This window comes from Leiobunum rupestre, chromosome 7 (genome assembly GCF_980474605.1).
Source record: "Leiobunum rupestre chromosome 7, qqLeiRupe1.1.hap1, whole genome shotgun sequence".
Taxonomy (NCBI): Eukaryota; Metazoa; Arthropoda; class Arachnida; order Opiliones; family Sclerosomatidae; genus Leiobunum; species Leiobunum rupestre.
The window spans coordinates 27,045,257-27,070,157 of record NC_143390.1 but is presented as its reverse complement, the minus strand read 5'-3'; the positions used below and the strand labels follow the sequence as shown (position 1 = coordinate 27,070,157).

Sequence of the window (24,901 nt, the reverse complement as noted above, 5' to 3'; positions counted from 1 at the left end):
CCTCTAGGGATTGTGTGTAAAAATATAATAATAATAAATACTAATAATAATCAGCTAGGCTAATACCCAAGGCGCCACCTTAGGCCTAAGTCATCGAGTGACTTTTAAAGCCATCAATTCAGGTGGCCGGGTTACAATGCGTAGGAGGGTGGTGCCAAGCCCTTCACGCCACACTAGCCAACAGCCTTTTTGCCAGCCCTGATACTCCAGCTATTGTTAGGTTCTTAAAATACCCTATGACAATCCCTACTTGTTAAACGCCGTTCCAGCCTGGCATCAAAGTGAAGTGTTAAAATTGGCTTACGACTCCGCGATCCGAAATTTAGGAACTTTAACATTATTTTCACCCCCTCAAAAACGGGTCACGATAAAGCGAAAGTTTTTATCGCTGGCAATTTTTGGCCTTAATAATTACCAGTACGACTCCTGAAATGTGTTTCGCCCGAAGAACGCTTTTAACTAACGGTACAAGAATGCCCTTTGGCTCAAATATAACGACGGCAACGTGTTTTCGGATTTTATAGTTTTACTTTTCCAATTAGTTTTAGAAATGGCTCTAAATTGGTTTCCTAAGAGGAGTGTCTCGTCAACTGGCCTTGCCCTGGGCACCCGTAACTAGTCACCAATTTCCTACGGTTCAAGAAAAAACGCCAGAAACAATAACGTTTTCCGAAGCATTATTTGTTTTTGATTTTTCCTCCACGCAACTTTTTGAAAAATAAAAACATAAGTGTGCATATAAAGGAAAAAATTTTATATAAGAATGATTTAAACTTACAACGTATTTATAATAAAAACATGACTAATATGAACCTTAATGAATTCTTAATATTTAAATATTTCATAAGAAAGTTCTGTATTTTAGTACCCTTTCGCCCTAGCTTATTAAATATTATTTTGCCTGAGTAGCGTATAATATATTCTTAATTTAATAGTTAGAATTTAAATTTTTCAAAGCGACGCAAAATTTTAATCGAGTTAGTTTGAAAAGCTTTTAGGACAATGTTTGGGTAATGTTTTGGCCCCTCGGAACCACCGTTAGGTGGCGCCCTCAGTAATTTACGTCGCCCTTTTATATATAAGTACAAAGGCTAAATGACTATATCCCAAAGATTCAACTATAGTCGGTGTTACCTGACCTCTTCCATTTTAGCAATGAGTCCTTTCCTTCTCTTAATTAGTAGAGATGTTTTAGGGAACTCTAAGCCTATTTCAGCGTCTTTAATTCGATTAGCGGAAAAGAGCCCTACGTTAAGCAGTTTATCTCAGGTAAAGAGATACCGTGGTCCGTTCCTCGGAGACTTTCGCAACTTCATCACGTCCCTGCCAGCTTCGTGATCTATACCCGTATACTGAATCGCGTGCATTATTTACCACGCTATATACTTTGTAGAAACGTTACCTCGCAACCCAACACTCTTGAATATTTTATATGGCCAGCATATTAAATTCGGTATTATCAATAGTAGGCCGTTTCTTCATTTTATTCGGATGAAATTGAGTTTCAATTGTAATTGGTTTCGAAATATTGCGAATTTATATTGTATGTTTCGGAAAGGATTGACAATGATTTATTAGTCGCGCTTGGACCCTGTTATAAAATATCGCTTTTGAAATATGTTTGATTTCGTTATCTGTCCTCGATATTCTACGGCCTCGATATACACATTCGAGTATAAGATTATATTAGGAACACGTTCAGGTTACTGAGAACGTACGAGACTATCTTCCATGGGCCATAAGCATTAAAACGAATGGGCGCCTACATGAGGTAGGCAAACAAGGAAAATTCAATCTCCTTTCATGAGCCTTCATTTCAGATATAATGGTTTGAAAGTTGCCCCCTCCTAGACTATGTATGAAGATTTCCCCCTCCTAGACTATGTGTATCAAGATTGCCCCCTACTATAATATGTGTATCAAGATTGCCCCCTCCTAGACTATGTATGAAGATTTCCCCCTCCTAGACTATGTGTATCAAGATTGCCTCCTCCTATAATATGTGTATCAAGATTGCCCCCTCCTAGACTATGTATGAAGATTTCCCCCTCCTAGACTATGTGTATCAAGATTGCCCCCTCCTATAATATGTGTATCAAGATTGCCCCCTCCTAGACTATGTATGAAGATTTCCCCCTCCTAGACTATGTGTATCAAGATTGCCTCCTCCTATAATATGTGTATCAAGATTGCCCCCTCCTAGACTATGTATGAAGATTTCCCCCTCCTAGACTATGTGTATCAAGATTGCCCCCTCCTATAATATGTGTATCAAGATTGCCCCCTACTAGACTATGTATGAAGATTTCCCCCTCCTAGACTATGTGTATCAAGATTGCCTCCTCCTATAATATGTGTATCAAGATTGCCCCCTCCTAGACTATGTATGAAGATTTCCCCCTCCTAGACTATGTGTATCAAGATTGCCCCCTCCTATAATATGTGTATCAAGATTGCCCCCTCCTAGACTATGTATGAAGATTTCCCCCTCCTATACTATGTGTATCAAGATTGCCCCCTCCTATACTATGTGTATCAAGATTGCCCCCTCCTATAATATGTGTATCAAGATTGCCCCCTCCTAGACTATGTATGAAGATTGCCCCCTCCTAGAATATGTGTATCAAGATTGCCCCCTCCTAGAATATGTGTATCAAGATTGCCCCCTCCTAGAATATGTGTATCAAGATTGTCCCCTCCTAGAATATGTATGAAGATTGCCGCCTCCTAGAATATGTATGAAGATTGCCCCTCCTAGAATATGTATGAAGATTGCCCCCTCCTAGAATATGTATGAAGATTGCCCCCTCCTAGAATATGTATAAAGATTGCCCCCTCCTAGAATATGTATGAAGATTGCCCAATCCTAGAATATGTATGAAGATTGCCCCATCTAGAATATGTATGAAGATTGCCCCCTCCTAGACTATGTATGAAGATTGCCCTCTCCTAGAATATGTATGAAGATTGCCCAATCCTAGAATATGTATGAAGATTGCCCCATCTAGAATATGTATGAAGATTGCCCCCTCCTAGACTATGTATGAAGATTGCCCTCTCCTAGAATATGTATGAAGATTGCCCAATCCTAGAATATGTATGAAGATTGCCCAATCCTAGAATATGTATCAAGATTGCCCCCTCCTAGACTATGTATGAAGATTGCCCCCTCCTAGAATATGTATAAAGATTGCCCCCTCCTAGAATATGTATGAAGATTGCCCAATCCTAGAATATGTATGAAGATTGCCCCATCTAGAATATGTATGAAGATTGCCCCCTCCTAGACTATGTATGAAGATTGCCCCCTCCTAGAATATGTATGAAGATTGCCCAATCCTAGAATATGTATGAAGATTGCCCCCTCCTAGACTATGTATGAAGATTGCCCCCTCCTAGAATATGTATAAAGATTGCCCCCTCCTAGAATATGTATGAAGATTGCCCCCTCCTAGACTATGTATGAAGATTGCCCCCTCCTAGAATATGTATAAAGATTGCCCCCTCCTAGAATATGTATGAAGATTGCCCAATCCTAGAATATGTATGAAGATTGCCCCATCTAGAATATGTATGAAGATTGCCCCCTCCTAGACTATGTATGAAGATTGCCCCCTCCTAGAATATGTATAAAGATTGCCCCCTCCTAGAATATGTATGAAGATTGCCCAATCCTAGAATATGTATGAAGATTACCCCATCTAGAATATGTATGAAGATTGCCCCCTCCTAGACTATGTATGAAGATTGCCCCCTCCTAGAATATGTATGAAGATTGCCCAATCCTAGAATATGTATGAAGATTGCCCAATCCTAGAATATGTATGAAGATTGCCCCCTCCTAGACTATGTATGAAGATTGCCCCCTCCTAGACTATGTATGAAGATTGCCCCCTCCTAGAATATGTATAAAGATTGCCCCCTCCTAGAATATGTATGAAGATTGCCCAATCCTAGAATATGTATGAAGATTGCCCCATCTAGAATATGTATGAAGATTGCCCCATCTAAACTATGTTTGAAGATTGCCCAATCCTAGCATATGTATGAAGATTGCCCCATCTAGAATATGTATGCAGATTGCCCCATCTAAACTATGTATGAAGATTGCCCCTTCGTAGACTATGCATGAAGTTGCCTGCCTTAGAAAGGGTTGTGGGCGCCCTGGCCGTCTTACTCTAAGAGAAACTATTCATTTTCACCAATTCAATAGCACACTCTATTATCGGTCTTAAGAACGTTTTCTTTAACTTTAGAATAAGGCGAAAATTATTTACATAAAAGTCCGAATTAACTTTAATGAAAGCTGAATTTATCGATGTAATTAATTTAATTAATTATATTTAGCTAAATAGTTGGTAGTCGCTCGAAGAACAAATATTTAAAAATAACACCCTAAAACTAAATAACTTCGCTTAAGCCGATATTGGCCCATACCGACCTTAGAAAAATATTTTCAGAAAAGCATTTAAAAATAAGAAAATTCTCGATAAACTAACTAAAGATAATATTTTATTTTATTGGCCGCGCCACGTTCGCCAGACATCAGAAAATAAATTATACCTTTTTTAGACAGGGAGCTACGAGTAACAAATAAAAAACCACGATATTAGATTTGTGATAGAAAATATGTAACACGTAAAATGAAAAGAAACATATTCGGATATGCTCTTGCAAAGGTATTTTCATGAAAAATTAGAATAAAATGGTTAGAAAGTGTACTGAACCGTCTTTTACAGTGATTTGATCATATACACTACTGGCATGATTGATAACTTTGTTAATATCGGCCGATATGCCGTCGGATATTATCGGCAATGAATAGCCGATATATCGGCTGTACCCATCCCTAAAAATGATCCTTTAAGCTTGCTATTTATAGTGGGGTCCATATGATATTATGGTTTTTAATATACTTTTTTTATAATTTTCTTTCGAACCACGACATTCGGAATTGAGTAGAATTCTTCGGATATTTGGATTCGATATATAAGAAGTTTGTTTCTGGATTCTATGGATGTAAACACTACAATTTTAAGGTATTCCACGTTATTGGGGAAAACGGCCTTTCAAAAGGGAAGAATGTCCAAATATCTCCTATACATCGTGACATTCGATAAACACCGTTTCAGTGTACCAACGCCTACATTCCCGCCAAAACCAATACCACGAATCGAATACAACGCTGGTTCCAAATTTCCAATTCGATATATCCCATTATTTGGAGAAAATGATTAGGCCGAGAAGATTATCCAATTTAAGTTCTCGAAACTTGTTTTATGACGTGGGTTGCTCACGCCTTCAGTTTACTTTCGACAAAATATAAACCAATAAAAGATAAACGATCACTCTTTATTTGTATTTTATTTATATATATATTTCTTCAAAGTTAACTCTTCGACAAAACACATTAGATAGATCTAAGTTCAACAAAGCGTTAGATAGCTCTGATGGCGCTGCAAAGTTAGTTTGTCGAAACTTCTAAGAAGCGCCGTGGAAACGTAGACGTTCCCGTTCGTAACGCCGGGTGCTTAACCTCTCTGTTTATAATAGAGTGTCCAGGGAACGTCTACCAAAAACGTCAGACTTGAAATTCTAGTTTCGATTTTTCTATTTTAGAGCAAATAACGCGTTTTGTGTCGCTGATGTTTGTGTACGGGAAACCTCGCCCAGTCTGTCGCCTAATTCAAGGTGCCCTTTGACCTTTATAAATCGTATTAGTTTTTTCCCCGCCACGTTATTATATAACAGTCAATATCTTGTACTAATTAAGTTTTAGCAGGACGCCTGACGTCGATAATACGTGGTATCTATCAATCGGTGTTTTTTAGGGCTGTGCGAGTAGTGGTTTTAGGCAATCGAGTCGGGTGCCGAGTATCTGAAATTTTTTTCGTCGAGTATCGAGTCGGGTAGTATTTTTGTCGAGTCGGGTAATCGAGTACTCGATTAAGAAAAACTTTCGGGTACTCGATCGAGGTTTTTTTTCGGGTATCGAGAAATTGGTCACTTAATCGAGTTACGAGTTCGGGTACTCAAAGATGATCGAGTACTCGCACAGCCCTAGTATTTTTTCGTTAGCGTGTTGGAATAGCAGCCGGGTTCACAATGTATAACATTTTCCTTTGAAGTTAAATTCTTCATTGCGGGAAAGTTTCGTAGGGAGAGAGAGAGGGGGTCTTGTTAATTATTTATTTTAGAGATTTCGCGGGGAAGTGGGGTCTTTCACTCTCCCCTCGTGTCATACCACGTCGCGTTGTACCGGTATCCGATTCTCGAACTCTTCTCCTTTTTTGATTGCGTATCTTTCAAAAAAAAAGAAGAGAGAGAGATAAGTATGGAAAGGAATCCATCGGATGAGAAAACGGCTCCGAAGGAAGCTCGAGATGAAAAAGGGATGAGGATGGAGGAGCCGAACGAGCGAAGGGTGTTAACAAGGAGATCCGTCTGTTGAATCGTGTGGGCCAAGAAAATTTGTTTGGATCTCTTAGGTGCGGAAGGGACGTGCATTGTATTCTCTCGCCAAGATGCCGCCATTCATCATACGAGTCGCCGTTATGCCAAGAAACACAAAAACGCGCATCACGCCTCGAGAAAATCAGTTTTGGCGCTTATTTGAATGAAACGCTTCTTTAAGAGATACTTCGTTGGAAGGCGGGGTAGCTTCCCGGTTTCTCAATTCCGAGTTTCAGGTGACCTAGACTAGACTTACTTCAAAGGAGAGACTAGAATTCTTGTCGTTAGGGTACACGTAGACGAGTTTACCTGTAGCGGCTCTACGCTAGTTTGTGTTTCCTACCGTTTGATCTCCCGAACAAGCGTTTGACTTTTCCGTACAAAATAATTCGCCCAAATAAGCTTTGAAGTTTCGCCAAAATCAAATTTTGTAGGATTGATAATTCAGTTACTCGATCGGGGAGAAATTTGATATAAATTGTAATAGACAGTCGGGAATTACTTATAAAACAGTAAGCTATTTAAAAGGGAAATTTTATAATATTTTATTTCCCAGTGATATACAGGGTGTTTCAAAAGTTTATGCAAAAATTTGAAGGAGTTGTAGGGGGTGAGTTGAGAAGTATGCCGGTTTTTTTACCATTTTCCTACGATGAGTTAAAAGAGCGCCAGAGAGCTTCAAAGTGTGGCCTACTAGCCCCTGGAAGTAGGCTATAACAAGCACAAAACCAAGCAGCAGGGAAATGCGTGTGATAGGTGAAAAAGGACTTTGTATACAAATCGAGGTAACAATCGCAAAACCAAGCAACAGGGACTTTAAATACTGTTTAAGTTTACTTTTTTACGCTGGTTACCTTTTTTTACCTATCACACGAATCCAAACAATAATGTTCGCATTTCCCTGCTGAATGAATGTTTATTGACCTTTCCATTACCTTTCGTAACAGGGAGGACTCTAAAAATTAGATTCTCAGGTACATTGAAAAAAAAAATATTTACATTATTAACAATTGTACCTTGGTTTGGTGCTTGCAGCAGCCTACTTCCAGGGGCTAGTAGGCCACACTTTGAAGCTCTCAGGTGCTCTTTTAACTCATCGTAGGAAAATCGAGAAAAAAACCGGCATACTTCTCAACTCACCCCCTACAACTCCTTCAAATTTTTGCATAACCTTTTGAAACACCCTGTATATCGTATTTCAATAATTTAATCATGCATAATGTTGTATTTTAGCAACGAGTATCGAGCGCCTTGGGGATTAACGAAATGGAATACATAAATTACAAATTAATTTAATTAATTAATACGCGAGAGCTTAAATTTGAATATCTTAATTTTTAGTTTTGTTTTCCCCTTTTGTATAAAATTTCCGTGACATCCCTCCCCCCAAAAACAAGAATGAAAATTATTTCGTCAAACAGTAACATTTTTCTTCGTGTCAAAACCCGCACGTTTAGAAATATCAGAATGGAGGGTTAGCCATTTTCCTGTCATTGATTTCGAGTAAATAAAGCGCCAAACGATAAAGGGAGGGGACGGGAAAAAAACTCCTTACTATTCATTCAATCAAATCAAATTTCCGATAATAGGCGACGAAAAAAAGCCGTTAAAAGAAGCAACTGGTGAACGGATATTGACATTTTGAAGGCCGCTTTTCGACCGACCATTATTATAATTTACTGTTACCGAAAATTGACGCTCATTCATCGTGTTTTAGCTTATACGCGGAAGAATTTTGTCTTTTTCCGTCCATAGAGTTGGCCGTTTTTACTATGTCCCCTAGGAGGGGTTTTACAATCACCGTGTCAGTCTGTCTGTGGTCTGTCTGTCTGGGCTGCATTTTCGGGGCACAGTGTAATCACCGCATTCGCAGTTTCTTGGAATTAGGGAAAAGCTTTTTCCAAAAGTGCCCTCTTTTTGTCATTGGGTGTAGTATAAATATTTTTCAATTTGCGTTAGTATCGGGTGAGATTCGAACCCGGTCCCTCCTGCACGATAGGGGAGCGTCCTACCACAGAACCACGGATACATATTACGCTGCATTGAAAATTATAAACTCTTCAGAGGAGAGATATATTTTGGCTTGCCAACTTGTTTAAACTTACTCTAACGCCCCCTCTGAGGAACACGATGGTGAACTGACGGTAGAGTCATCGGCTATGTTGGCGTAAAAAGGACGTAAGGAGATATAGTCCGTTTTGGAAAGCAGATACGTCTGTGTTTTGGTTCTTGATTTATGGACTGAGCCGCTGTTTGAAGGGGATATGACTCGGGCGGGAAGGCGTATATAGAAACGTCACGATTGATAGAGGGCACCACGGTGGCGCCAGTAGGAAAAGTATAACCTTTTAGGTTAAGACGAGGGGCTCCCGTTCGCCTAGACATTTTTCACTAATGTTAGATCTTCATTGGACGAGAATAAAAAGCGCCGGAGGATATCTTTTAAAGTTGTTGCTTTATTCCCGTTCTGTCTCCGAATGAATTTGAGCGTTTTCTATACTTAGTTCTATCACCATTTGTCTGTCATCAGTCGCGCGTGGTGCACTCTTCCATCGTACGAAGTGTATAAGTGTTTTCCTGGGAAAGATAACTACTATTTTCCCGGTCGTCTATCGGTGTGGGTGGGCGGAGGTGGGCAATATTACCCGTTTTATTCGTTTCCTTTGGTAGGAAGTTGGAAAAATGGAAGTTGAGGAGGTGGGAGATGTAAGTGTCGGACTCCCCCGCCTGGCGACAAGGTTTCTGGCCGACGTTATTTTGATTCATAGGCGGGGTGGGCGCCGGGGGTCGGAGAGGGGTTAGACGACAAAGATTCCCGTCCTTGAGGGTCGTCTTCCTCCTTTTTGTCCCATTCTTTTCATCCGACTTTTCTGTCTCGATCCGGTCGGCCGCGTGAAATTCTTTCGTTTTCCATTCATTAAGAAATGAAGCGGAAAAAATGATTCTCGACCTATATTCCAACTCTTTGTTTCGGGAACTTCAATTTGAATGATTTCTTTTCACGGTAAATTGGATTACCTATTAGATACTTAGCTGTATTCATTTGAAAAACTGAAAAGTTAAAAGTTTGACCCCATTTGGTCTCGCATCATCAAGTGCGCCCCGAAATTCAGACACAATAAATTACGTATTTCACATTATTTTTTATCGCCAGCGTTTTTAGTAGAAATAAGGATGAATTTACTTATGCTTAGGGAGAATGAACAGCTAGGCTAATAGCCTAATACCCAAGGCACCGCCTTAGGCCTAATTCACCGAGCAACTTTTAAAGCCAGGTTACAATGCAAAGGAGGGTATAGAGGTTAACGGTAATAGTTAGTGTTGGGAGCTGTTGGCTCGCGTGGCATGAAGGGCTTGCCACCACCCTCCTACGAATTACAACCCAGCGACCTGTTTAAAGTCATTATAAGTCGCTAGACGACTTGGGTCTAAGGTTGTGCCTTGGGTATTAGCCTAGCTGATTATTATTACTATTATTAAGCCCTTGATGCGACGTGAGCCGACAGCTACCTACACTAACTATTACCGTTAACCTCAGTAAGTCTTTATGGGAACAGGGAAACCGATGATCTGAGGGAAAACCCCTTTAACCAGTGGGGAGATAACTTGCAATTTAAAACACTCAACGAAGAAGGAGTGGTTCCGAGTTTTCACTACATTTCGAGACTATTTGTAGCGTGGTTCCCAATGCAACTCATGCTCTAAGGGTTAGCTCCTTCCCCCTTTAAAATTAAATTAGTCCGGAATCTCAATAAATTGGAAATCCATTGTTTAGTCTCTGTGTGAGTTTATCGTTGTTATCCCTTTTTAGCGCATTCGGTATTCGTAATAATCGAAGTCAACGCGACAAATATAAGTGTTTTTACGCTTTTTACTGGCGGCATTTTTAGGATAAAAGAATTTCGTTTTCAGCGGGATAACGACTCGTATATGCTACTCCCAACGGTGACACGCGATATTTTCGTCCCATGTTTTATCATAAGTCTATAATATTGTTCGCTAAGTTTGTCACTTTGTGGAATATTTTTTTGAGATCTAGTAACGGAGTGAGACGTCATCACAAGTAGAAAATCTCCCCTAGCGAGACACGTTAGCAAGCGGACGAAAAACGGCGACGAAGCCAGTAAGGCAGCCTGTCTTGCAAATAGCTCTCAGTAAAACTTTTCCATGTGAAGAATAGGAAGTGTCTCACTTATTTTACAATATTATACACTTATGGTTTTACTGATATCGTCGATCTCCTGTTCTCCGTCATGCGTTTCTGATTTTTTTCCCCATTCGATGGAATGTCCGCAATATACGAAATAATACAGATACACCCAGTTTGGTGTCATGTTAACCGACTTTCTACGTTATACCTTCCCTAAAAGTATTGTCAAGTATGGTAAGACCTTGGCGCTTCAAGGTTTTTTATTGACCTCATTCGGTCTTTAATGTCACTTTCAACAAATCCAAAAGTGTCCAGGAAATGAAACAATAGAAAAAATGTTTACAAACATAAATCCTGTTCAAGAGCTGTATTACACTTCAACCGGATAATAAAAATTTTTGCTTATTTATAATATATTACAAAGGTTTTTCATATTTGATATAAATATTTGATAACCATTAGCCTAGCTGATTATTATTATTATTACTATTATTAATGTGTGTGAAAATGGCGTAGAGAAGGGAGATGTCTGGCTCAAGTCTTGTTTCATGACAGTTACCAGAAGTACGATATTGCTAAGGATATTCTCTTGAAACAAGTTGTTTTTCATGATTCCTTTGATTTTTGTAAATACATTCCCGAAAAAAATTATGCTTCACGAAATAACATAAGTCTATATTAATGTTCCATAAGTTTCTCACTTTGGTGAATATTTTACTGAGAGCTAGTAACGGAGTGACGTCATCACAAGAAGAAATTCTCCCTCTAGCGAGGCGCTGTCAAAGGCTACGTGTGACGAGTTAGCAAGCGGACGAAAAACGGTGACGAAGTCCGTAATGCAGTCTGTCTTGAGAATAGCTCTCAGTAAAACGATTGCGTGTGAAGAATAGGAAGTGTGACACTTATGTTACAATATTCTACACTTATGGTTGTACAAATTCATGATTTGTCCAAAAATTCGTACCCATTGGAAACTGCAAAGTTACATATTTCGCTTAGATTAGTGATTCTCAAATGGGTCTCCATTGAACCCCAAGGGCTCCATTTAAAATTGTAGGGCTCCACAAGATATTAAGCTGTGCTATGATAGAATTAGTTTCGACCAAGTAAAGGTTCCACGATAAATTTGAAACTAAAATGAGTTTCCACGAGGTGACAAAGGTTGAGAACAACAGTACTAGCTTAGATGGATACTTCTAAAATAAATGTTATGTACTTCTGGCTTTAGTCGCTATTCAACAATAATCAATTGTCAATTTTGATAGGGTATAATTATCTATTTTAATTACTTAAAAATTGTAAAATGATTTTCGGTATAGAAACTAAACTTCTTTATATTTTTCTTGTTCAATTGATCATGGGCTTTCCGAAAATGTAACTCACTTGATGAAATACCGTTGTTAAGTTTATTTCATATTAAAATTAAATTTACGAGCAGCGCCCCACTGCAGATTTTATTTTGAACGATAATTTTATCGCTCTTAGTTTGTGACGTCATTGACTACGGTGTTCTCTGAATGTTTGTAATTGCATCTGGTAGATTATATAGTTCCCACTATCCTACAAAGATCATACCTGTAATACCCTTGGTAGATATATCGATGTTAATTTAGCCCTCGTGTGTTTTTACAACTATGTAAGCACCCACGTACAAAATTCAGTAGTAGAATCTCATGGTTCTGCAAGAGATTTTTCGGTTTCGGTCCCGGAATCAGTAGCATCTACATTTTGTATCAGCTAGGCTAATACCCAAGGCACCACCTTAGGCCCAAGTCATCTAGCGACTTATTATGCCATTAAACAGGTGGCCGGGTTACAATACGTAGGAGGGTGGTGGCAAGCCCTTCATGCCACGCGAGCCAACAGCTCCCTACACTAACTAATACCGTTAACCTCTACAAGATTTTATGGAAGGGGAAACCGAAGAACTCGGGGGAAAACTCCTTAAACCAGTGGGGGAGAGAACTTGCAAACTCAACGCGGAAGGAGTTGTTCGGAGTTTTCACCCAGTGCCACAAGTTGGGATCGAACCCGGCTCCTCTTGCTGCGAGGCGAAAGTGCTAACCACTCCGCCACCCCACCTTATAACTCGGTTAAAAAGCCAAGTAGAATGTCGTGTCATGTTAACCGACTTTCTACGTTATACCTTCCCTAAAAGTATTGTCAAGTATGGTAAGACCTTGGCGCTTCAAGGTTTTTTATTGACCTCATTCGGTCTTTAATGTCACTTTCAACAAATCCAAAAGTGTCCAGGAAATGAAACAATAGAAAAAATGTTTACAAACATAAATCCTGTTCAAGAGCTGTATTACACTTCAACCGTATAATAAAAATTTTTGCTTATTTATAATATATTACAAAGGTTTTTCATATTTGATATAAATATTTGATAACCAATAGCCTAGCTGATTATTATTATTATTACTATTATTAATGTGTGTGAAAATGGCGTAGAGAAGGGAGATGTCTTGCTCAAGTCTTGTTTCATGACAGTTACCAGAAGTACGATATTGCTAAGGATATTCTCTTGAAACAAGTTGTTTTTCATGATTCCTTTGATTTTTGTAAATACATTCCCGAAAAAAATTATGCTTCACGAAATAACATAAGTCTATATTAATGTTCCATAAGTTTCTCACTTTGGTGAATATTTTACTGAGAACTAGTAACGGAGTGACGTCATCACAAGAAGAAAATCTCCCTCTAGCGAGGCGCTGTCAAAGGCTACGTGTGACGAGTTAGCAAGCGGACGAAAAACGGTGACGAAGTCCGTAATGCAGTCTGTCTTGAGAATAGCTCAGTAAAACGATTGCGTGTGAAGAATAGGAAGTATCACACTTATGTAACAATATTATGCACTAAAAATACTACACGGAGAAAAATGGGCTGTAAATATCTCTATTTAACATCATTAGTTGGAATAATACCGGCAATAAACGTTCAGTTGTGATTCGGTTGGCGAAAATAAAACCTTACATTTTCATCCTATTTCGATTTCGATCCTTCTGTAATACATAGTCGAACCTTACAAGAGGCGAGTGCAAAACGTAAGTTCATTTTAGATCTCAAGGGGTTTCTAAGTTTGAACTTCAGGATACGTTATTTTGCTTTCTTTGGACTAAGCTACTGATCTAGTTCGCTTTTAAAATTATCTCAAAGTCATCGCAGTCCCTCGGGTAGAATTTGGAATTTACTATATGTTTGAATTCGAGAGCTAACTTGTATTTGATTATCGGGATATCCCCTTGGATTCGATTCTCGCATTGTCTCGTAAGAGCCGGTGAATGTCAACTCTGTTTGTGGTACATTTAAATTCACTGCCTAGATCTCGGCTTTTGGTAAACAATTGAATCAAACTCCACGCGAAACTCGCTCTCTCTAAGTACACCATGTCACTGTAAACACGCAAACAAGCTAGCTCTAGACTCTGTCGATGACGGAACCTAGTCCTCGACCGTGTTGTCGGAATAATTATGTCCGTCCTAATATGTCGCGATACATATTACCATACGTAACATAATTACTCATAAGTATGTCTGTGTCTATAGAAATAATTTCAATGAGACCTTGTTTCAATAAGTGGACACAAAAATAGAAAAATCTTGTATTCATTGTGCTGTTGAAAAGGTTACCATGGAAACGAAATCACTTGATCTCCAGGCACGAGCTAAACTATGGATTGTGAAAGTACTTAACACGTGCTTTAAAAACTCTACATCTTTTAAATACTGAAATTTATTTTTGTTGGTAATTTTTTTTTGTAAATTATTTTAGCATCTAGTAATGACTAGATTGAATGGTCACGCCACCTAGGAACAACAAACACAAGGAGAGCCTTTAAACACGCTAACGCACGGTTGTGTACAAATTTCATTGGACGAACCTTTACGTTGAACGTTTTAGGGCGGGGGGGGGAAGACAATTTCCGGATTTTCCCCTTCCGACGGCAGCAGGCACTAAAGCGTCTAGCCAATGAAAAATATACGCAAGAAAATACACGACTTTTGACGGGTTGCGTTCTCCTTGTGTTTGTTGCTCCTTGGTGAAAGTTATAACGTTTTCCATTTGATTGCTCGAGATTCGCTCCGAATCTGTCTCTGAAATCCCATTCGCATATACCCGCGCTTTGTGGTTTTGCGTCTGCTAGTAATTTAAATTTTCACGTCTTTGTCTGCCATTTTGCCAAAAAATCTGAAAGGAACACGCAAAAATTTGTTTCGATCTCGATCTAGAAATCAGCAGATCAGTTTTGCGCAATATCGGAGTACCCGAGAGATGGAAATGGAACACGTGAAACTTGATACGAGTAGATCGAAGCACGCAAATGGAACATAAAATGTTGATCAGAGCGATCTAGAGCGCTCGAGAGCAGTCAAATAGAAAACGCTATTGGCAATTCCGCGCGTTTTCAAAATCCGTTTCCCTTCTTTAAAATTGATGACGCAATTTTTGTGACGGAGTTGGAAGTGACGTAAATTACGAAATATCCCGCGAACAATGTTTCATTAACGAAAATGCCTTTTCTTAATACTTATGAGTGTTACATATAAAATTACTAAATCTATCTTATTGCAAGAGAGCTATAGTGACATATAGTGAAGTTAATAAGATCCACCATAAGTGTATAATATGTTATCATAAGTGTGACACTTCCAATTCTTCACATGCAAAAGTTTTACTGAGAGCTATTCACAAGACAGACTGCATTATGGGCTTCGTCGCCGTTTTGCGTCCGCTTGCTAACGCGTCACACGTAGCCGTTGACAGCGCCTCGCTAGAGGGAGATTTTCTTCTTGTGATGACGTCACTCCGTTTCTAGCTCTCAGTAAAATATTCACCAAAGTGACAAACTTATGGAACATTAATATAGACTTATGGAACCACGTATGGACTGCAAAGAAAATAATATTTTATCATAATTTATGTAAGATAAAGTCGTAAATACGATAATTGATATTCTATCAGACCAAATTTTTTTAATTACGCTTTTTTAATTTAAAGCATTTACGTGGATAAGGACCAAAAACTCGCTGCGAAGTCTTGGAAGTGTTAAGTAACGATGTCCGAGAAATCGCTGACGTCAGATCTTTTGGAGATCAACCAAGGCTTAGTGAAAATCTAAACGCTCTCAAAAGAAAAATTTCGATTACTTAGTCAAATTGACTATAGACGTTTTCGCCAACAAAAACCCCGAGGAAAGTAACGCAATAATGAACTAAACCAATAAACGAAATAGTTCAGTGTCACACTTTGGATTATAACGTTACTTATGATTATACGCATTTGCGAATTTGTTGCTTCAAAAGCGACATAAAAATCAATGTTTACTCTACCATTCTAGATAAAAGTTTGTTTTAGTAGTGCCACCGATCTCCGAATATATAGGATATATCGACCTAAGAGTTTCTATATTAGAAGATGCAAAAATTCACTAATGTTTTTAATCGAAATGTCTCTTTAAGCAATACCAGATGTTGACAATATATGTCTTACGATTAAAGTATTCAATTACGTCATAAAAACTAAACACATATCTTCACAGGCACAAGGAGTACCGGTTTAATTGTCATATGGGCCCTAGGCTTGAGGTTTTCAAGGGCCCTCCTGACTTTGCTGTAGCTTTGGGGCCCCTAGACTTCAGGTAAACCATAACACAGCATTACCATGACACTATTTAAGGAATTGTAGGCCTGTGTAAGGAGACCTTTGGAGGCCCCAATTTATTGAGTAGGAAGGGCACCTGGGCCCTATGCTGCAACACACTAAGCACGTAGGTAACAAACTCATTTTCATTATGGAAACCTTGTTCACCGGATATGATGAAAAACGGGTCATCTACTTTATACAAGAAAAACGGAGGTTAGTGAAACATAGGAGCAACAAACAGAACACCCCACACAAGGAGAACGCAATCCGTCAAAAGTCGTGGATTTTCTCGTGTACATTTTTCATTGGCTAGACGCTTTAGCGCTGCTGCCGTTGGAAGGGGAAAATTCGGAAATTGTCTTCCCCCCCGCCCGTAAAACGTTCAGCGTAAAGGCTCGTGACGCTCGTCCAATGAAATACGTACACAACCCTTCGTTAGCGTGTTTAAAGGCTAGCTGCGTTCTCCTTGTGTTTGTTGCTCATATAGGTGAAACAGATTTCTAATTTTCACAATGCATAGTTTAGCTCGTGCCTCACGATCACGTGATATCGTTTCCATGGTAACCTTTTCAATAGCGGAAGGATTTCAAGATTTTTCAGTTTTCGATCCACTTATTGTATCTTCCGCGTACAAAGTCTCATTGAACTTTTTCCTATGGAAATGTAGTTATGTTATATATGTTTCGTCTCGCACTATTTTTTCAACGAAAGCTGTGCACAATTGATACACCAGAAAAAATGCCAAAAAAATAGTGCGTCAAGGAAACTGGCAATTTTCATTTTCCGCAGTTCGTGCGCGATTATGAAATCAAGTAGAAAATGAAGACCAAATCGAGAATTTGAAAAGGTTTTACGTTACAGAAAGTTTTACGGTTTTCGTAGACTAAAAAACTAAATATTCTTTAGTCATTTAAATAAAAAGAGTGGAATAATGAGTTTGATACCTCCCACGAGGAGTTTATTATAAACTAATTATGTTTTTATTCATAAGTGTGCTGGATTTAGGCTTAATTTTAGCTTCGTTGTATGTTTTTAATTTTTGACTGTTGTCTGTTTGCTCGTCTTACTAGATAAGTTAAGAATTTCTAAACATTTCTTAAGGCTTAAATCGAAGTATCGGACCGATATGAAAAAATTAAATTATACTCGGTACTTAGGCCGATTTAATTTAGGTTATTATCGGTACTTTGGCCGATTTTATCGATATTATACTCAGTACTTCAGTCGATTTAATTGAGTTTATTATCGGTATTTTGGCCGATTTAATTCAGATTATTACCGGTACTTCGACTGATTTAATCGAGATTATACTCGGTATTTTGGCCGATTTTATTGAGATTATTATCGGTGTTTCAGCTCTTATGATTGAGATTATACTCGGTACTTTTGTCGATTTTATTCTGATTATTATCGGTACTTCGGCAGATTTATTTAAGATTACACTTGGTACTGCAATATCAAAATCAATATTACTTTCGAAGCTTCCCCAATTCATATTTTATTTATCCATTACTCGGTAACCTTATTTTAAATTTGATTAAATACACAAATCAAATCGTTAACGTTTTGAGAATATAAAAATGATCATAACGATGTCAATTGTTTAGAATTTGCCCTTTCCAATAAATGAACTAAAAGATCGTAAAGGAGAATGATAATTACCATTATCCGCAAATATACTAAAGGTCAAGGGTAGTACCAAACATTACCCATATTGACACATCGTCAAAAACATGATTAAGCTATAGAGAAATAACAATACACGCCCTGTCGCTTTTATACGAGTTGAACGATTTGGTGGCGAAAGACGATAGGTCACTGTTTTATGGTCGCGGGTTCCGGGGGAAGCTGATCAAAATGCAACGGCAACAACTATACGCGAATTCGAGATTAGAAATCAATTTAGAAATTAAATTCTTAGCGCCATGGAACGGACTTTGGGAAGGGACGAAATGGGAATTTTGCATAGTTCGAGTGCGGGCACGGTGTCGTGGGTGTGGAACACCTGGTACCTGTCGTAGAAGGCGGGAAGGGGGCTTTGTACGTGCGGGGCATCTGGGAATACGAACGACTCGCATCGCAAATTAGTATCTTTCACCCCAAAGAATTCTATACAGCAGACGACGCGTCATTATTACGAATATTTGCGGCCATTAACGGACGATCTATCCATAATGGCTGCGAACCATTTCGAAAGAATTACCCTACGCAGACTGTGACGTTAAGCCCCCATTTTGACACCGTTACCAACTAAGCCTGGGTTGAAGTTAATAGAAGTTAGGTCTTTGTCAAGTTAGGTTTTCTTCCCACAGAGAGAGAGAGAGAGAGAGAGAGAGAGAGAGAGAGAGAGAGAGAGAGAGAGAGAGAGAGAGAGAGAGAGAGAGAGTTGTCATGGTAACACGAACAACAAGCTTCTCTGGCTTTTTTCCTCCCCCTCATTTCTCCGCCCCCCTCGCTCCGCCATTCGCCTTTAGTATCGCCGAATGTTCGGCTTTACGGCGCAACATAAAGGAGGCTTCACAGGGGCCGGAGGAAGGGGGGAGTGGGTCGCCCGAGAATTGGCCGAACGCGTTTCCATTAGCCCGATTGGAACGTGCAGGTGGACGCGGTCCCTACCTACCTTACCCGATATATCATTCGAAGGCGGCAAATAGGGTAAAGTTTGTCAGTAGGAAATTGCAGTTTAGTCTAATCGTAATACTCGTTCCGTCGCGGGCTCTACCTTACCCAAGATTTTGGTCTAGAGGAAGAGCAAAAAAGAGTTGAGAAGATTTTTGTTGAAAGGAATAGAAGTTTAACTACGGCCTCGAATGATAGGATAAAAAGAGAGTTCAATTTCTGTATGTCCAATTTTTCCTCCCCTTCCCCCTCTCCCTTATTCTTGTATCTTTTGTACTAGAAGTTTCTCCCCCGAATCTCCATTTTCCAGCAACGTTCACCCGCGTCTAAAAAGCGATAGTTCTCTAAAGTAGCTGCCGTTTCTTCGTCTTACATCTGAAAACTTCCAACATTTTTATTTGTTCGCTTTCGCTTTGAAAAATGTTCAATAGCCCTTCAGCTTTTCTTACATTGAATCCCACCGCTGCCCACTCAACTTTTCATTCTTGTAGAAGTACGAGATACTTGTGTTTTTTAGACTATATTCCTTTGAATCAAAATTTCAAATTTTAGTATCATTCTTTCGTTGACGTAAAGTTGGGTAATCTAATTTCGACTTTTTGTGAACGTGTAATCAAATATGTCCGAGCGGGATCTCTTTACCCCCGAAGCTTTCGAATTGAAATGGTTTAAAAATGCAATTTTACTCTGTTTTTTTCAAGTCGAAGAGTTTCAATTTCATTCCGCAAATCGAAATAGCGCGGTTTATAGGGGTGAAAAATTACGCAATTAAAATTTATTTGCTGATATGGAAAGTCGGTATTTATGTAGGGAACGACTTTACGACAACATACACATTTCCAAAAATGGTAATTTAAAATAAAACAAATATAAAAAGCTAAATTATGCCTTTCCGAGAAAAACCAGCTCTTGTTTTCTTAGTTTCAAATTAGTGTACTACATTTGCCTGGAATAACTTAAGTGCCGCTTCGTAACATGGAGGAAACAATGTTAAAACAGATGTTCCTTGTTCCCCCGAGGCGATCCCCGGTGTAAATCTAGAGCACTCCGCGGTGAAAAGTGATTGATGCAACGTAACGTCATAATGCTTCCACGAAAATCATCTTACGCCTTTAAGCGGACATTGTCATTAATTTTAATAGCGATGAAAATATCGCTCTTGGTTTACTTTACGGCGGCAACCTTTGAAAAGTTATTTTAATTGGTCTTTGCCGAGAGTTTTAATTTATTAATAACAGGCTGGAGATAATTTTGTTTTCGTTCGCTCCTATATTTTGATTTTATAACTCCTGTGTTTTCCAATTTTTGCTGAAGGATGTCGCCTTCGCGTACGACACCCCTGTCTCACTATCCGATCTAGAGTTGTTAATTTTCCGGAAAAAATAAATGCGCAAATAAATAAATTTCCGCAAATCGGAAAAATGAAAAATTGAAACATATATTACTTTTTAAGGGTTTTTATTCTAGACTAGTCCAGAGGTTTAATTTTACTTTTGGATTCGATAAAATGAAGCAAAAATTCCGCGAGATTTAAATTTGTGAACCATATTAGGTTAATCATGGATAGGGCTCGGCGTTCTGATAAGAAATTTTCCGTTCATTTCTTTTATATTCATATCCGAAAATTATCCTAATAAAAACTTATTTGCTGCATATTAAATCGTATAATAGTCGCGAATAATATCAAAAAATAAACAGTTAATCGAATTTTTTATGATTAATTGATATTTTGGCGGTTAATTTATCAGTTTCCCCAAGCTCTAATCATGGAAGAAATTTTTTTCATTTTTGTTTTGGAAAAATGCGGAACATTTTCCGGAATAAAAGGCCTCGGTGATTTTCCGGAAACGTTTTGGACTTACAACTTTAATTCGAACACTTTTACAAGCTTAAAATATTTAGATTTATCTTTGGTGTGTGACACTTTTCGGATCAAAAGTTTCTGAAAATTATTATTATTATAACTATTATATTAAGCCGTTAGATGTTTTTTTTTGTAGTGGGAGCCCAAGAGAAATAAAAATCAGGAAAGGGAAGTGTAGCATGGTGATATATTAGGATGTGTTTGCAATCTAGGATTCTTTTGTTTCGTAATTAATGACTTCGGGTTTCCGCGGGCAATAAGTCTTTTTTTAATATTGTCTCCGAGACAAAACGAAACGGTAAGAATTAGAAAAAAAAGGGGAAACCTCACCGAAAAAAGTCTGAGAAGGGTAGGCTAGCCTAGTCTGGTAGACACCAGACAGGCATTTATACTCGCTTCATTAAGTGGAAGCTTGTTTATGGGGTCTCCATTCTACGTTTCATTATTATTTCCTTTCCCGGTAGTTAAACATTACGGTTGCTTTGGGATTTCACTGTTCAAAAAAAAACGTAATAAACATTTCAATCTTTGAAATTCTAATCGTTTTCTTAATGCATTTTGAGTGCTTAAAAAAGAAATTGTCCGCTGCTCTCAATTTTCAAACAATCTTTTTTTTACGATTAAACGTAAAAGAAAATATATAAATTTCTTTTACGTTTAGCTCTTTGTCGAATCATTTACTTTGACCTACGTCGTTGGATAATATAAATTTTATTTCTTAGCAGGGTCACCAGACAATTTTGTTCAAAAGCGGTGGCCGTAGAAAGCCTTCGGTGTCAGCCTTTGCCCTTCCCAGTGTTTGGAGGATATTATCAGGTGTCGTATGTCCCGCTAGAGGGCGTGTCTCCTTTAGTTTAATGTTTGGGGGGGGGGGGGAAGCGAAGGGACAAGGAAAGAGGGGTGGGAGGGCAGGAAACCTCTATGAAAATGGACATCGAACCAAAGCCTGTTGCTTGGCCGCTGCGTGCATCGAGTGCCTAGGAAAATACAGAGAAGGCAAAGAACTAAAATAACAAAAAGAAAAATAAAGAGATAGGGAAAAAGATAAGACCTCGCGTGTTAAGAGTCGAGCCGAGGCTTAGGTGGGAGCGTGTTGGAGGGTTTAATCGGTGGGTACAGTCTGCGTCCTTCACGAATTGATTAAACGCGTGGGTCGCCGGCGTCTGGAACCATCGAGGACAACAGGTATATACAAGATCCCAACGTTCTTATAAATCCTACTTTTTGAAACTTGCATTTTGTTAGTAATTGGCATAATGGTACCATCGAGTTGGACAAAAACACGGTACAGTCAGCTGGTATTTGAGAGGAAGGCGGTAAAGAAGGTACGCGTTGCTTGAAATGAACTTGTCGCCGTTAGCGTAAACCCCCAAAGTGAGGGCCAACTGGGAATCATCAATCTTCGGCAGCGCGTTACGTCGCAAAAATCTTATTCGTTTCAATTAATAAGAAAGAACCAAGACTGAGAGAAGAAAAAGTAATTTTCTGACCGTAAGGATCGAGCTAATTTGAAAACCGAATTTTATTTCCATGGAAATTTATTTTTTTTCGGCTTAAGACTGATTTATTTAAGTCGTTTTGCGAGGAAATCGACTGGGAAATCTTAATTTTTATTTCATTTTGAAGTAAACTTTTCCCTCTAACTAAGAATGAAATGAGGAGAATTTTGTCTTGTCCACTAATTGGCGAAGAGTTTGAATTTGATTGGAGTTTAAAATAGCCAAGACTCTCGCGACTCGGTCGCTTGTTAGACGTGATTAATTCAAGTTGAAAACAAATCGAGCTTATTGGGATATTAATCCCGGATTATCATTTTGAGAGGCTTTTGGATGGATATTAAACTTTCATGTACTTGATCAGCATCAACGTATATAGGACGCCTACGCCGCGTTTATTCCCTAGAGTCAATATCTTGTCTAGATCGATGTAATCCGAATTAAAACGATGCCTCCCATTTAAATATAGATTGATTAATCAATTCCGCAATATTCACGGAGAGAGTATTTCCCCTTTATGAATCGCGGATAAATCGCGGATAAATCGCAAATGGATGTAGGCGATGGTTCCCCCCCCTAAATGTCGGCTAGCTTAGCAATGCACCGACGCCTTGCTGTTGGAACACTTCTACAGGCGGAAATAGGTCATAAATAGACTAGGTGTTTTGGGATATTTACTGACGTTATAGTTTTTGAAATTTACCCCTTTTCATCTTAAATGGAATTAATTATTAAAAATATTATTTTATTTTTAGATTTTAAAACTTAAATAAACTTTTTAATCTAATTTTATGTTAAATATTATTCAATTTTAAATTTTAACGCGGTAAAAACTTTTTTTTTAAACTTAAATAAACTTTATTAATCTAATTTTATGTGAAATTTTATGAAATATTTTAATTTTAATGCGGTAAAAACTGAATTTTTAAACTTAAATAAACTTTATTAATCTCATTTTATGTGAAATATTATTTAATTTTTAAAATTAACCGGTATCAAAACTCATTTTTAACCTTAGATAAACTTTATTAATCTAATTTTGTGTGAAATATTAATTAATTTTTAAATTTAAAAGCGTATCTTACCTTCTCTTTTGACGTTGGCGGAATTTTTGTGTAGAGCGTCTGTAAAGTCGATAAGATAAGCGGCGGAGGCGGAGGTGACTGGTCCACTCTGAGGCCATAAAAACGCCAAACAAAAGACCGCCGCCGCACTCTGAAACAAGCCCATTTTCATTCGCATTCGATACGTTCTAGTACGAGTCCTGAGCGAAACTGAATCTACCCTAAATTTTATATTTCAATTCTCGATAACAAACCAAAAAACAAAAAGCCGGATAAAATTTCCGTCAAATTGCGTTTTATTGGAAAAGGGCCAAAAAATCAACAATTGTTCGTTCGACTGTCAGCTCGCCTTCGCGGTTGTTTGTACAAAATAGAAGCTTTCTCTTTTTCCCGACAGGTCTCTTTCTCCGAAGAATTAGAATAGAGTTTAATCGTTGTCAAGCTCGAGTTTCGGAGCGATCTATCTCTTAGCGAGGTGTATCGGCGGCCCTTCAGCTCTCACTTTACACGCATTTCCTACTTTGACCTACAGAGCTCGCGACGGAACAGACTGAGAGTGTGTGTGTGTGGTGGGGGGCTGCCTGCTCTATACTTCTTGTCTCCGTATCGCGGGCTTGAAGGGAACGCTCAATGTAATAAAGGCATTCCTAATACATTCTCGTTGAGGGAATGGGGTCGGGGGGGGGGGGAGAGGAATAAATGGGAGGAGGGGACGCCTCCGCGTATGGTTCCATAGACGGCTGGACTTGTAATAAGCGCTCCTCGTCTCCTTTGAGCATGCGTTCGCTTTGAGGGACCAACGTCGCGTTCGACCAATGGGAGAGCCCCATTCCGTTCCCCTCCCTTCGCAAAAGCCCCCCTCTGCCGAGCTCGTATCTCCCTTTCGCTATATATTCCGTGCTTTCCGAGTTTTAGCGTCTTTTCGCGTTATTTTCATCCGCGGATTCGCTTACCTTTAAGCTTTTACGTTTCAGACGAATTGATCTGACAGTTAATCTTATAGTATTAGGGTAGAGTAAAGTCTAGCCGTAGCTATCGTAGATCCCGCTGTCTACCGAATTGTTCTCTATTTCCTACGTGCTTGCGGTCTTCCGTCGTATCTTAGGTTACGCGTAGTTAGGGCCGCGCTGCCTTTATCCGGCCCATTTTCCTTATTTATTCACTTTTCCTACTTTCCAGGGAAAGGTAAAGGTTGATTGTAGCCTCGCTTTTATCCGCGGATGACGTTGTTGGAATCCTAAACGTTGGCCACGCCCAATACTCTCAGCTGCATCGAGGGTTTCAGTGACGTCGCGTATACTCTAGTTTATAGTCTTTATTAAGAAATTTTATATTTACGCGTTATTTTTATCCTACTTTTCCCAGAGTCTCTTTATATATTGGTATTTCTTCTGTAGACGTATTATTTACCCTTTCGCGGAATCTCTCGGTTTTTTGTTATAACGCGAATTTATCTGATTAATAAAGATATTTGCTTTCTGTGATCGTGGGATGCTGTATCTTTCTTGTATAAAACATATTCGTTATTAATGGTTTGTATTTTCATATTTCTATCAAATGTTTTCTTATGACAACAAATAAAAACAGACCAAACCAAAAAAATTGACTC

The 24,901-nt window shown here is 38.7% G+C and overlaps 1 protein-coding gene across 1 annotated transcript in view; it reads right to left on the bottom strand.

Moving 5' to 3' along the window:
• The window catches only part of LOC149935469 (IDLSRF-like peptide), a 70,559-nt gene extending 46,607 nt beyond the window's left edge, over positions 1-23,952 (bottom strand). The window contains exon 1 of the mRNA XM_090154009.1: positions 23,314-23,952. Coding sequence (XP_090010135.1) covers positions 23,314-23,470 — 157 coding nt within the window. The 5' untranslated portion in view covers positions 23,471-23,952. The remainder of the gene's footprint in view (positions 1-23,313) is intronic.
• Between the last annotated feature and the right edge of the window lie 949 nt (positions 23,953-24,901).